The 15513-nt window shown below is 37.5% G+C and overlaps 1 protein-coding gene across 2 annotated transcripts in view; it reads right to left on the reverse strand.

Moving 5' to 3' along the window:
* Positions 1 to 15513, reverse strand: part of RABEP1 (rabaptin, RAB GTPase binding effector protein 1) — a 107164-nt gene that overhangs the window by 14231 nt on the left and 77420 nt on the right. For both annotated transcript variants that reach the window (XM_081218734.1, XM_081218733.1), the window contains 4 exons: positions 12159 to 12626; positions 10491 to 10595; positions 8584 to 8700; positions 2897 to 2995 (listed from right to left, as the gene is read on the reverse strand). In XM_081218734.1, the coding sequence (XP_081074860.1) occupies positions 2897 to 2995; positions 8584 to 8700; positions 10491 to 10595; positions 12159 to 12626 (789 nt within the window). The remainder of the gene's footprint in view (positions 1 to 2896; positions 2996 to 8583; positions 8701 to 10490; positions 10596 to 12158; positions 12627 to 15513) is intronic.

Raw genomic sequence — 15513 nt, forward strand, 5'->3', positions numbered from 1 at the left:
ATACAGAAGTGTAGATTACTCCACATCCAATATTTGTTCAGCAGCTAATACTCTACACTAGGCGATTTGCTGCCCATGGAGAATACATGGATAAAAGACAGACTTTGCCCTAGAGAAGCACATGGTACAGTGGAGGGAAAGATAAGTAAACCAAAAATTACCCAACCATACTACGAGTGCTGTAACAGACAATGGGTACAGCAGTGATAAAAGGACAAAGGGTACCTAATTAGTGGAGAGGGTTCAAGAACATTTCCCACAAAAGGTGACTGCTGCATCCTGAAGGACAAATAGACTGCTGGTAGGCAGGCAAGGTCATGCATAAGTTTTGGTTAATTCTACTGGCTCTTATTTATTTCAGACCAGAATCAATTGTTGCTTTATGCTCACTTTCAACCCATTTACAACAAAATATTAGCATCCCACTACGTTTTGGATATAAAAGAAGGGAAAGAAGAATATGTTTATATTTGTTTATTTTTGTAAAGAGGAAAACAGAAGGATAAACCAAAAATAAATTTAAATGATCATGTATAGGAGTTGGTGGGAACAGGGTGAAAGGGACAGGGAATGGAAGTGAAACTTCTGAGTGTTTATATACTTTTATAGTTCTGACTTATGAACCATGTTGCATGTTCAAAAAACAAAAAAGTCAATCAAAAAAGAAGAAAATCCAAAAATGTAATACATAGCTCCATTTGTTTCTGTTTGTATCAAATTGATAACACAACCACAGAGAGAAAAATCATTTCAAGTAATCATTTTTGAACACAGCACCCAGACTCTAAGCCTTTACCTGGCATAACATTCTAAGGGTAAAAAGAACTACAGGTGTCTCTTGGTATCCGCAAAGGACTGGTTCCAAGACACGCTCCCATACCAAAAACTGAGATGTTCAAGTCACTTCCAGTCAGCCCTCTGTATCCACAGATGTGGAAACCGTGGATATGGAGGACCAACAAAGAAATGATGAACTTCACTTAGTAAGTTTGCTGTTGGTAGCAACATTAATGTAGTCATTCTAAAACGATTGTGATCACCTTAACCAAGTGATCAAACTTAACATCACCAACAATGGAACCACCCATCATAACATGCCTCTTGTTATGAACTTTCCATTGAATCATTTCATCCATGTACTATTCTTGCCAAAATGTCTAACTTGAACCATGTGGAAATAATCAGACAAATGCATTCTACAAGGCAAATGGTCTGGACTCTTCAAAAATGTTAGTGTCATAAAAGCCAAAAACAAAAAGTGGGTGACTGTTCTAGATTAAAGGAGACTAAAGTGACATGACAACAAAGTACAATATGTGATCCTTGACCAGTTCCTTGATCAAAAAGTAAAACCACACTAAAAAACAATCAAGGACTTTTAGGATCAACAGTTACATTTTAAGCATAAAGTAACAGTCTTGTGATTATGCAGAAAAACTTCTTTGTTGTTAGGAGATACATACTGAAATATTTAGGAGTGTCATGATGTCTACAACTTATTTCCAAATGGCTCAGAAAAACAAATACATATGTAATATAATATACATATATATGAAAGAGAGAGACTGAGAAACAATTGCAAGCAGTAAAAATGTGGCAAAATATTAACTGGTAAACCTAAGTGAAGATTTTATGAATGTTCACTCCATAAACAACTCTAAGTTTGAAATTTTTCAAAATAAATAGTTCGGGGAAAATATTAAGATCCCAACCACTACCATAGCTACTCTTCTTTGAAGGGGCATAAGAAATTGTTTATCTTTCTCAGTGTGAGAACATTTAAAGGTAATTTCAAGAAAATGGTAAGTTATTAAAGTTCACAAGACCTCAACCTTAATTTCAACAATTCTTCAATGTCACCTTCAATATATTCATTTTAAGTGGAATCAACTTGAAAAATGTTTGCAAAAGCAGATGAGTTTTAAAAGATGAGAAGGAAAAGATGAGAGGGGACAAGGGAGTGTAAGGAGGCTAAACACTATGAAACTTTGTCAGCATTTAACAGTGTCCTTGAGATCAACAATTATTATTTCATATTCTCTAATTAATGAAAAGATATGAAACTCTCTCTGGTCATTGATTAGAGTGAGATATTTCTCAACAGACCAGGGCTAGTATTTAGGGATCAGCTCAAAGGCCATTCAGATACTGACCCAATGCCAATCAAAAACAAACCATTACCATACAACTTGGAGTTTGTTTGTTTTTCTGTCAACCCTGCAAGAGCTGGACAAGAGGCAACTCTGTAAGATCACCCCAGCAGGACCAACTCTGCTATAATTTACGAAGGGCCATCAGATGCAGGGTTCCAACTCTGAGAAAAAGGAAGAGCAAGGCAAGTGGAGCCTGACTGTTGAGGAAGAGGCCCAAAGCTGGAGAACAATTCTGCAGAGGTTCAAGGCAGCTCTTCTTTAAGAAGCTCTCTGTTCCTATTCCTCTCAAAATTGACAGCCTTCTGGAACTTTTCCAGCGCCACAGCAGTTATGGTGCATGCTTTATCGTAAATCCTATGAAATTACTGACGTTGTTTTAAATAAGTTAGCTGTCCAGGAAAAGCACAGTGACTGCTCAAAAGCTGCACCTCCTAGGGCTTTGAGAGATTTCAACTTTTAGCTTGTATTTAGAACTAAAAATTAAATGCTGGTCCATAGTTTATTTTATTTAGGTTTCTCAAATCAAAGAAAAATAAGTTAAAGGTGGTAATTTTTTTGGTCAAGAGGTTAGGTTTAAAAAAAAAGAATAAGGTCTTTACATAATCTTGTCCATTACTAACGCTCTATAGGCTCTGGAGAACATAATGGTAACCACTTTGGCCAGGAAGATAAAGTCCCATCAAAGATTATTTCAAGATAGAATATATTTAACATAGTTAACGTTTATTTAAATGTTAACTTACCATCTGTTCCTGAACATCCCTCTTTGCCTGGGAAAACCCCTGTTGTAACTCTTCAAGTAAGATCTCAGATGCTTGGGCTCTTAGGACAAGGGCAGAGATCTTGAAAGAAAAAAAAAATTCATACACAGAAAATTTAGTTAGGAATCTGGTTAATCTGAAACTAACTCTTCCATCTCCTGCTTATTTAATGTCCGGAACTGATTTTTTTATTAATTCATCAAACCCCACTCATCCATCATTCAACAGATATGTGTGCATCTACTGTGTACAAAGCCTCAGCCTTTCAGATGACACAAGGCAGTACCAAAAGTCCCCAGGGGTCATATGCTGCCATACATGAACAACAGCATTATATGCGTCTCTAGACATAGATATTAATCCATGTGACCTAGTTATAAATATTATTGTTGGGCCTCCCTGGTGGCGCAGTGGTTGAGAGTCCGCCTGCCGATGCAGGGGATACGGGTTCGTGCCCCGGTCTGGGAGGATCCCATATGCCGCGGAGCGGCTGGGCCCGTGAGCCATGGCCGCTGGGCCTGTGCATCCGGAGCCTGTGCTCCGCAACGGGAGAGGCCACAAGAGTGAGAGGCCCGCATACCGCAAAAAGAAAAAATATATATATATATTATTGTTAAAGGAGCTAATTAAAAATAAAAATTTTGAAACTCTGTCCACAAAAAAACCCCAAACAGTTTAAAGGATAAATGAATCTTCTCTGAACTAGCTGCAGTATTCTAAGGTGGTTTACTTAAGAGCAAAAGACACATGATAAACTCCCTTGAATTAGTTTTACTGTTCCTGATGAGGGGTTTATGTGAAAGTTGATGACTCATACATAAGAGTTATAAAATAAATCAAAATAAATTTGTTTAGACATTTAAAAAATGATTATTGTCAGAATTTTGTTTCCAGTAGTGGCACAATAGGTAATGTGAACCAACCTTCCTGCTAATTAAGAAAAACAGACAAAAATATGAAAGACACCTACATGAAGGCATGGGAGAACAAGGCAAAAAAGAATCACAGAGCCAAGGACCAGAATGAAGACACATGGAGAACTGGGTGCAGCATGTAGAACAGCTCTTCTCCAGAAGCATGTGCCAACTCCACTGAGAAGCTGAGCAGAGCGTCTGAAAGCCCCAGCACAGGGTGGCAAAAGTTAAGAGTCCAAGACCCAATGCACAAAGGGATCCCTGGTAAACACCCTGCACTTTAGATTGGGTCTCCAAAGGGACACACCCTATAGTAAGGGAAGAATTTAAAATAATCCAACCTTTACAACTTCATATAATCTCAATTCCCATAAATGAATTAAGGTGATCCAGGATTTTTAGTACAACTAGTTGCCTGCCTCTCATAAGAAAAATGGCTTTATTTCAACAATTTTCACATATAATGTCTAGTACCTCAAGTTAAGAATGCACAAGGAAAGACTATGATAGGGACTTCCCTGGTGGTGCAGTGTTTAAGAATCCGCCTGCCAATGCAGGGGACACAGGTTTGAACCCTGGTCCAGGAAGATCCCACATGCCACTAAGCAACTAAGCCCGTGTGCCACAATTACTGAGCGTGTGCTCTAGAGCCTGCAAGCCACGACTACTGAAGCCCATGCTCCGCAACAAGAAGCCACCGCAATGAGAAGCCTGCGCACCACAACGAAGAGTAGCCCCCACCTACCGCAACTAGAGAAAGCCCGCGCCCAGCAACGAAGACCCAACACAGCCAAAAATTAATTAAAAATAAATAAAAGACTATGATAAAAAGCAAAAGGAAATGATAAAAAACAAAATAGATAACAAAAACAGATCTACAATGAATCCAGATATGTTATTAGAAACAGACTTTAAAATAACTGTATTTGATCTGTTCAGAAATTTAGAACCACCAGAGAAATGGAAACGATGAAAAATAACCAAATGGAAATAAACTAAAAAAATCAATTATCCAAATTAAAAATACAATGGATGAGTTTAACAGATTAGACCTATTCGAAGAGAAAATCAGTGATATGAAGATAACAAAGACAAAAATGATGGGAAATACAGAAGAGAGATCAAAGAAGCCATGTAGATGCAATGCGAACATCTAACATATACAAATATTTGAAGAAGTAACAGCCAATGGAAATAGCTGGTAGAGCTAAAAATATACCTGTGCAAAAACTCAAAAATTCCGTAATTTCACTACTATGTATACTCGAGAGAAATAAGTCCACATGTCCACTAAAAGACATGTACAAGAATGTTAAAAAATGTATTCATTCACAATAGCCAAAACCCAGAAACAATCCAAATATCGCTCAACTGTAGAATGGATAAATGAATTATGGTATACTCATATTATAGAATATACATAGCATTAAAATCTAACTACTGAGACACAGAATATGGATAAGTCTCACAGACATAATGACCCAACAGACCAGATGCAAAAGGCTACATACTATATGATTCCATTTATATGAAGTCCAACAACAAGCAATTCTAAAACATAGTGTTAAAAGTTAGAATACTGGCTACCTCTAAGAATAGGCAGGTGGGGTATTTACTTATTAGTAAAGAACATGAGTGTATTAGAAATGTTCAGTATCTTGAGGCAGATGATGGTTTATTACCCTAGTAAAATTTTTCACACGTTAAAATTCACCAAATTGTACACTTGAGATTTATGCACTTTATGTTTATCTCAATAAAAACAAATTTTTAAGGAGACATATGGCTGAGAATATTCCAATCACGATGTAAGACATTAACTCAGAGATCCAAGAAACCCTGTGAACTCCAAGCAGCAGAAATATGAAGAAAGACACACCTAGGTATATAGCACAGTAAAACTGTTAATAACAAAAGCCAAAACGAACATCTTTTCAACAGCCACGGAAAAAATAACATTTCACCTTCAAAGGAACAACAATAAGACACACAGCTGACTTCTCATCAGAAACATGGAAGCCAGAAGCAATGGAATAAGAACTTCAAAGTGCTGAAAGAAAATATCATAAATACTCAGAATTCTATACCTGACTACAGAGTATCCTTCTTGAATGAAGGTGGAAAGAAAAAGATATGTCTAATAAACAAAAATATGAGAGAACGGAGACTTCTGGCACTGTTCAAGATGGACTAAGCCCACCAAGGCCATTCTCTCCCCTTATTACAACTAAAAACTCTGGAAAAAAATACAAAAAGCAACTACCTGAGAACTCTAAAAAATAAGCAAAAGCAGACAGTTTAGGGAGGAAAATCAAAATGGGAAGAAACAATCCATACTGCAGTTTACTGCTTATTTGGGGTTTTTTTCCTATTTTCTGCCAGTATGAATCTGAGAGCTGCCCCAGTTGTGAAGCCACAACAGGTGCAGCAGCACAGGACAAACAACTGTTTTTCTGATCACAGGGCCAGGGCAGGGTCCCCATGAGCTGATGAGTAGAGTAGTACTGAGAGAAGAGAGCTAGAAAAAGGATCCCCTAATTCTGTGCATGAACCAGCACAAGTCTCACACTGACCCCTGAGCTATATACATACATGGACACATCCAAAGGAGCACTGCAAAGGCTTTTAAAAATGAACTGACATTAGAACTACCTACTACAGAAGGCAAGACAGAACTTATGAATGAACCTAATCAGGTTAACAGAACTGAGAGTCTCACAATAAAATATTCATAATCTCCAAGATCAATCTAAAAGTCCTTGACATAGAAAGAATCAGGAAAATGTGGCCAATTCTCAAGAGGAAAGAAAATCAACACATGCCAACCCCAGGATGACCTAGGTTGCACTTATCAAAGACTTTAAAGTAGCTATTGTAACTATGCTGCCTAGTGTAAAGGTAAATACTGTTGAAATGAATGAAAACATAGTTCTCAGCAGAGAAAAACTTTTATAGTTTTTAGAAACTATATGTTTCTAAACTGTAAAGTTTCTAACTTTATGTTTCATTTAAAGAAACAAATGAAAAATTTACTATAAATTACAGCACAGAATCTGGCACAAAAATAGGCAAATAGACTAATCAAATAAAACAGAGTCTTCAAACTGACCCACACATGTACATTAACTTGATAGTTAACAAAGATGATCTTGCAGAGCAGTGAGAAAAAGATGATCTTTTCACTAAATGGTACAGGAACTGACTCTTCATATGAAAAAATAAAATAAAAATTTACCCATATCTACAGCTTATACATAAAAGTCAGTTCTAGATGGATTTTAGATATAAATGTGAGTGACTATAAAAAATGAAGCTTCTACAAAATACATGAAAATATCTTCATATAACCCCAGGGTAAGAAAATGTTCTTTTAAAAACCAGGATAAAAATCACTCATCATAAAGAAAAGATCAATAAATTTGACTACATTAAAATTAAGAACTTCTGTTCATAAAAAGACACAATTAAAATAATGAATCTAAGGTACTGAGTAGAAGACATTTGGGACACATCACCAAAAGGCTCTAATAAGATTATATAAAGAACTCCTATCAGAAAAATAAGTGGAAAAAAAAAGAGACAACCCAATAAAAAATCAAGCATAAGACTTGAGAAGTAATTTCAAATACACACACACATAAACACACACACATACACCCACACACAATGATATCCCAAAGGCTAACAGACATGAAAAATGCTAAATAACCTCAATGGTCGTAAGAGAAATGCAAACTAAGCCACCATGAAATACCATTACACACCCACCAAAACGGCTATAATTAAAATAACACAAAATGAAGTCTGTCGAGACTGCGGACCCACAGGAATTCTTCTCATACATTGCTGGGGAGAGTATAAATTCACATAACCACTTTCTGGCACTATTATCTCCAAAAGTTGACATACATTTTGAACATTTTGACCCAGGCATTCCACTCTTAAGCATATACCCAGCAGCAACATGTGCAACAAGCCCTATACAGAAATTTCAAAGTAGAATTATTCATAATATCCCACAACTGGAAACAACCCAAATGCTCATAACATTAAGATGGGTAAATTATAATATATCCATACAATGGTACGAGTATACAGCAATGAAAATAACAACTACCACACACATTTGTGAGTAGGAACCTCACAATGTTGAATGGAGGAAGACAAACACAATGAATGATTGTGTCATTCATTGAATACGGACTATATGATTCATTTGTTAAAATAAGAAAGCAGACAAAGCTAATCTAATGATGTTAGACGTTAGGACTGTAGTTACCTCTAGGGAGGAAGTAGTAAGAGGAGGGGGAAAGTGAGGGCTTCTGGGGTACTAGCTAATTTTCTATTACTCGATCTTGGTGGTTACACAGATGTTAGTTCAGATATGTTTGGTATATCTGTATACGGTCACGTTTTTTCCTATGCATGGTATTTTTCAAAAAGTCAAAAAGAAGATAACTAGCATCTTTCTTGTCAGCAGGTTTCTTGTGCAGCAGAAAAACCTAATAAAAAATCAAAGGGGAAAAGAGAACCAGAGCCTCCTGATATTTACTAACCAGTTATTTCTAAAGTTATTTCCCTTAAATCTGTAAAACAGACACCAGAGAAAGATGAGTTTGAGATATTCTTATCTGAGGGAAAACAGAACTGCCAGATCTTCAGGGCAAGAAAGAAACCTTACTAGGTTTTCAGAACACTTTTATTTAAACAACTCAGTCTATCTCCCAGGGGCCACATTCCAAAACCCTCACTTACCTGGTGACTTGAATCTTCTGTGCTCTGCTTTATGAAGTCTTCCAGCTCCTGTTTATCTCTCATTGTCTTCTCTAACTGATCATTTGCTTGCCTTAGCATCACCTGTAGCTTTTTCACCTATGCAATTTTAAACGACAATTAGAAGGAAGTACCAGAATTTTCATAAACTTAAAAAAAAATCCCTACCTCCAGAAAATTTTTTTAAACCTAATCTTTTTTCCTGAGAAACAAATTTGTCAATTTGGGAAAAAATTGAGATGAATTACCTCATTTGACAACTATACTGTGCTTTACAGTTAAAAAAACATTTTTCATATCCATTATCTCATTTGAAAATATCTGCTTTTCCTCCTGGGTCTTCTAGGCTAGGGCACTGGCCTCCCTGACTCTATCTTCTGCTGCCAATCTACAATCCACTCTAACACAATAAATATTTCTAAAATGAAAGTCAAATCATATTATTTCCCTACTTAAAATCCTTAAATGCCTCCCAAAGTCCTCAGGGTAAAATTTAAATCCCTTCAGTCATCACACCCCTCCCTCAATTATCTCATCATGGCCTTCCCTTTGTAGCTTCCTCTCCCACTATCTTCCCCCCACTCTCTCTCCACTCTTTCTCTCTCTCTCACACACCCCCCCTTATGCCCAGCCACATAAACTATTCATACTTCCTAGAACACACAACTTTCCTTCATAACTGTTCCTTTGTACACATTTCCTCTCCTTGAACACCCTTTCTCCACTTCTTTTCCTAATTAATTTTTACTCTAGCTCTAAAACAAACTTAGCTGAACTGTTATCTTCCCTAGTTAACAGCCCATAGTTAACTTAGATGCCTCTGCTCATCCTCTAGTTCTACTTGTACATGTACAGGAACAAACCATATTGAATTGATGGCTTGGATTGCAACACTGAAAGCTCCCTATGGGCAGTACGGTGTTCTCTCTGTATCTGAATACTCAGAACCCAGCGAAGTGCCTGCACAGATGAAGCAAGAGTAAAATGTCTATTGACACGACTATGGAATCCAAGATACACCCCATTCCTATACCACACTATCAGAGGCCAACTATTGATATAGTAGCTTCACAAATAGCTTTAGAAACTTACCTCTAAGCCATCTAAAAAAAAAAAAAGCATATATGGAGAAAATGCCAAAGGCATTTGAAAATATTAAACCATCATTCTAACCTGCTTAAGCTTATTTTGAAGACTAGGGTAACACTCTCCATAATAACCAAAGAACAATTTGGAAATATAAGAAAAAAGTTATTTTTTCCTTACATATACTTTCACAAGTTTACTCTCATGAAGTTCTACATCATTTCCTAAATGTTATCAGGGAACCCATTATTAGGCACTGTATTTGGAAAGGTACTTGTCAGTTTCAGCATACCTAATCTACCAAATCTTAATTTCTGTGACCCTGCAAACTGAACTTACTTCAACAAATTTATGACAAGAAATAGGCAATAAGCAATGAAGAGTACAAATCCTGATTAATGTAATCCAATTAAGTTTTATCCAATTAGAAGCAACAGTCAACCCAACCCCTTATCTCCCTTAAATCTCTGTATCATAAAGCACTTTCGGTGTGCATGCATTCCTGACAATAACACTTCTAGGCCTTGAGCAGAAGGAACAGGCTGGGAGAGGAGATATGCCAGCTGAGCTGACCTGTGTGGTATTGGGCAAGCTAATGAAGCAAAGACACACAAAAACAAAAATTCTATAGTGTGCTCCCACTGGAAATGTAACTGACAGTTGCATGTACCAGATTATTTCAGACTTAACAAGATGAATGTACTTCATAAAGCAAATTGGGAGGGGTGAAGGGCAATTAACTCAGCACCTCCAATGAAAACTACAACAGCTCACCAATTTCACAAACCCCAAGAGAAACTCACCTGGTCTCTTGTTTCAGCCTCTTGAATCTGAATTCCTTGTAACTGTTTTTCATAATTGGAACACATATCACAACGTCTACCAAGTTTATTTCCAGCATTATGTACCTGAAGGGCACCAAAATTACCTCTTATCAGGCAGAACTAAACAAGTCTACATCACATACTTGAGGAACACGTGCAGTCTTACCTATGTGACTCGAAGTAGAAAATGGAGTAAACAATTTATTCAGGGACTTATGGCAAGAAGTTACAATAGAGAGCTGGATTCTAAAAAATCTAAGTCCAATATAAGTATGACAGGAAAACAAGGGACACAACTTTGTCATCAAGAGACTAAGGGCCACAAAACACCACATTTGAGGGAAACACAAGGAAAGCAAAAGGTACTATACCGTGGCACTCACAATTTAAATCAATACTACCCAACAAGGGAGGGGATGGGGAAGGGTGGAGTGCAAATTAACCATTTCACCAGCTCCAAGCACAAAGGAGGTATGAAACAATTAAATAGCACCTTCTCAAAACGTTTTGCATGAGACCAAGGAGAACAGTTTCTTTCAGGCTTAATAAGCTGTTCCACTTGCTAATTAACAGCTTCTTTAAAGAGAAGTAGCCCTGAGTAAAAGAAAGCGCTGGAAGTCATAAAACCTGTATCCTGGGGCTTCCCTGGTGGCACAGTGGTTGAGAATCTGCCTGCTATTGCAGGGGACACGGGTTCGAGCCCTGGTCTGGGAGAATCCCACATGCCACGGAGCAACTAGGCCCGTGAGCCACAACTACTAAGCCTGCGCATCTGGAGCCTGTGCTCCGCAATGAGAGGCCGCGATAGTGAGAGGCCCGCGCACCGCGATGAAGAGCGGCCCCCGCTTGCCACAACTAGAGAAAGCCCTCGCACAGAAATGAAGACCCAACATAGCAAAAATAAATTAATTAATTTAAAAAACCTGTATCCTAACCCAGGTTTTGCTACTAAGTCGAAGGGGAAACTTGAGCAACTCATTTGACCTTTCTGAGCCAGTTTCCTCATCTATAAGTTGGAGAAAATCATGCCCTGATTGTCTCATTATTATCAAGAAGCTCAAAGAAAAGAGGTACGTGAAAAGGCTTTGTAATCTGTAAAGCACTATGCAAATACATATTTAAGTTTTTATCTCCTAATCTTACTTCTGAGTTTGCAAATATTATTAGGAGGAAAATTAACCTCATTAAATGTTGCCTTCTCTTCTCTCACATATTTTCCACCCCCTCCTTAAACTCACTCTAAGCATTAACTGCTGAAAAGCATTTGTACTTTAGATCTCAAGGAAAGATGAAAGAATATGCATCTTGGAATACACTGAGATTATAGAAAACTGCAAGGAAACCAAATTTGGGCTACACAAAGGTAGCTATGCTATTCAAGCAGATCGCTCCAACTTAAGAAATGTGACTTCAGGTGGAGAAGTTCACACTTAACACAATCAGCTAGTCAGTTCCCTTCTCTGTCATAATCACCAGGAACAGCCAAAGCAGACAATGACAAGGGTCGGACAATATGGGTTAACACCCATTTGCTGGCAACAAGTGTGAGCACTGACTCCAGGGACCATCTCTTCAATGAACAATAAATCCAGAGCTACCCAGTATCCCTCAAAGTGAGCGAGAGGAGAAGCCAGGAAGATAACTCACCTCTTTCTGCAGGAGATTCCATTCTGTCTCACTGACTAAGCGGTAACCACTGGGAGACACATAAGCACTTTCCATACCCTGTGTGACACTAGACAGGAGGGATGCCGTCTCTTCTTGTTCTGGTGTCATTGCCTTGATTGCTCTTTCCTGATCTTTGGTTAACATAAACCCACTTGGCATCTGCAGTGACCCAAGGGAGGCAGTCTCAAAGTTCTCAGTCACCGAATCTGCTCCTACCAACGGTCCAAAATCTGATTCATCCAGGTTCCCAGCAGATTTTGCTTTGTAGTTGTAGCCTAAAGCTTTGGATTGCAGTGAGCCTGAGGTTCCCAAGCTGTCTGTAGACTGTGCTCTCCTGAGTCCATCTTTAAACATGTCATTGTCTGATTTACTGAATGGATCCCCGGATGGCAACAGTAAGTCTGCATCTAAGGAATGGACTGAACCATGGGTGCTATCTAAATGCTCCTGAAATGTGAAAATACATTGCCAGTTAGACAATTCCTGATATTTTCAAAGAGAAAAACTATCATATTTTATAAAGTATTTTGCCACAGGTTACACATGACAGTCTTTAGTGTGCTGCCTTCATATATTCATTGAACAAACATTTATTGAGTGTCTTCTATATCCCGGGCACTAAACCAAGCACTCAGGATACAAATGTGAACAATCTCTGACTTCAAAATGCTTAGTTTCATGAAAAAAATAAACAAGTGAACCAAGTAAACAGGCTATTAGAATATCATATTCAATAAAATGACAGGCTACAGCTATGTATTGAATGCTCTGGGAGCTCAAGGAGAGGAATTCAGCCCAGACATAAGAATCAGGGAAGTCTCCTGAAATTCAGTATTGGGTATATGGAACATGAGGTGCCTGCTGTATATCCAAGTAGAGATGTCCACCCAATAGAGGGACAAAGAAGTCTTTAGATAGAGACTTGGGAGTAACCACTACACAGTAATAATTAAAGCCACGGCAGCAAATCAGAACACTTAGGATGAGTCTGTAGGATATGAAGAAAGCTAAGAGCAAGGCCCTGAGAAACAACAATTTTGTCCATTTTGGGGATGGACAGAGGAAGGAGTACCCAGAATAGAAGGGAAATGAGGATAATGTTGTACGCTAGAAACTAAGTTTCAAGCAAGGTGTAGTCAACATGTTAAATAAGGCTGCATCAAGTGAAAGAAGCCAGACGCAAAAGGTCACACACACTGTACGATTCCATCTCTATGAAATATCCAGAATAGGTAAATCCACAGGGACCAAAAACAAATTAGTGGTTGCCAGAGATTAAAGGGAAAGGAGAGTAGGGTGTGACTCCTTAGTGATATAAGGGGTCTCTTTTGGGGGCGATGACAATCTTCTGAAACTAGACAGGTAATGGTTGCACAACACTGTAAATGTACTAAAGGCCAATGAATTGCACATTTTAAATGGTTAATTTTTTATGTGAATTCCATTTCAATTTTTTTTTAATGTGGTGCAGCACACTCCCAAAGTCAAAAAAGCACACCAGTATCATTCTAGCACAGTCTGTAGGAAAATCAGAAAGCAAGGAAAATGTAGCAAGTTTTTCTTGAAACTAAATTTATTCAATTTAAAGAATTGGCTTTTATTTTAAGATACTATCCTTTCTACTTTTTGTTGTTAAATGCCCTTCCTTTTATGAACTGGAAAAGATTAAAATACAGATTTTTTTCAATGTTTTAAAAATATCCTTACTTGGTATAATAAAAAGTTGACAACTTTTATGTTAATTCCTCCATTTATTTCTTTTTAAAGGTTTTTTTTTTTTTAAGGTTTTTTAATCTGTGAAATTCCGATGGCTGAGGAACACAAATCTAGTATATACTGAGCTAGCTACGGCAAAGGTCCCAAATAAGCACCCTAATAAAAACTGGAGAGAGAGCATTCTGTTAGCTTATAAAGGAACACGACATCTAACGCTATCATATATTAACACAATGCCAATGTGACACCAAAGAAGGAAGGGGATAGGGGCAAGAAAGTTGTGAGGGCCATTTAAAAAACACCAGACTACCATGCTGATAACAATACTTATAAGGAACATATACTTGTAGGGGTCTGTGAACTGTTACACTGTTTCTGAAAGATGATTCAACAATATGTTTGTTTATGCTCTTAAACTCAGCAGTTCTCTTCCCAAGAACTTATATTAAGGGAGTAATCAGATAAGTCCATGACTTTTATACAAAGAAGAATTATATATAATAGCATTATGGCATTACTCACAATAATGAAAATTTTTTTACTAGTGAAAAATGAAACAACTGTTAGTGTGTTAATCATGCTTATTTTCTATGTTTTATGATGTTTTTGACCTTTTGAAGGCCTTGCTGGCTGAGGAGAGACTGCCTCTTCCAAACTAGCTAATTCCTAGAAATAATAAACAACTTGCCTATGAATATGTCTTTCACATCTAAATCAACCAATCTCAAGTCAATACTCCCAACCAACTCCTTTATCTAACTCTTGCACACCAAGCCAGTATGTCCCCTGTTCTAAATCAACCCAGGGCCAGGTACCAGAAAACTGAAGATAGACTCTATGCCCCAAAGCCCACTGGATTTATTCAAACTAGCCAGTCCTATGCTATTTACCCTGCCCTACCTTTCCCTCAAAAATCCCAATAATGGCTGTGGTCCATGCTTTCCCCTTGCTCCTGCTTTTGCTTCATGACCAACTCTGGTGCTTCTCCATGTGACTCTGCACAGTGTACCATGACTCTCATTTCTAGAGGGACTGTAACATTAAACTTTTTGTCCAATGGCATTAACCTGTCTATGTCATCACTTGGTCACCTTTAATTTATAATTAAAACCTGGGCACATCAATTTGTAGGAGATTAAGAAATTATGGCACATTTACATGCTGACATACTGTTAGTCATTAAATATCATTGTGGGGGAGAACACTGATGTGCCAAAACCTTTAAAGACAGATTTAAGTGGGGGAAAAAAATGTACATAAAACATCATGCACAGTTACAATCTGTATTATGTTTAAAAAGTACAAATAGAAACACACATATGTTACCTTTGGAAATGGAAAAAGAGGGAAAGGAGAGGTACATACCAAAATGTTAGTGGTGGTATCTCTGGCTAGTAGAATTATCAGTTATTTTTATTTTGTATGACTTTCTGTACTTTCCAAATTTTCCATAATGAACACATATTACTTTTGTGGTGAGAAAAGCATATTCTAAGCATTTAGGTTAAAGAAAATATAGGGTCCTACAAATTTTAAGTGGCTTTAGCAATATATCTAAGTCTCCAAAGCATTCCATATTAACTTTAAATCAACAGGCTAAAGTAAACTGTCACTGCCT

This window comes from Mesoplodon bidens, assembly GCF_964165515.1.
Source record: "Mesoplodon bidens genome assembly, chromosome: 19".
NCBI classification, from domain to species: Eukaryota; Metazoa; Chordata; class Mammalia; order Artiodactyla; family Ziphiidae; genus Mesoplodon; species Mesoplodon bidens.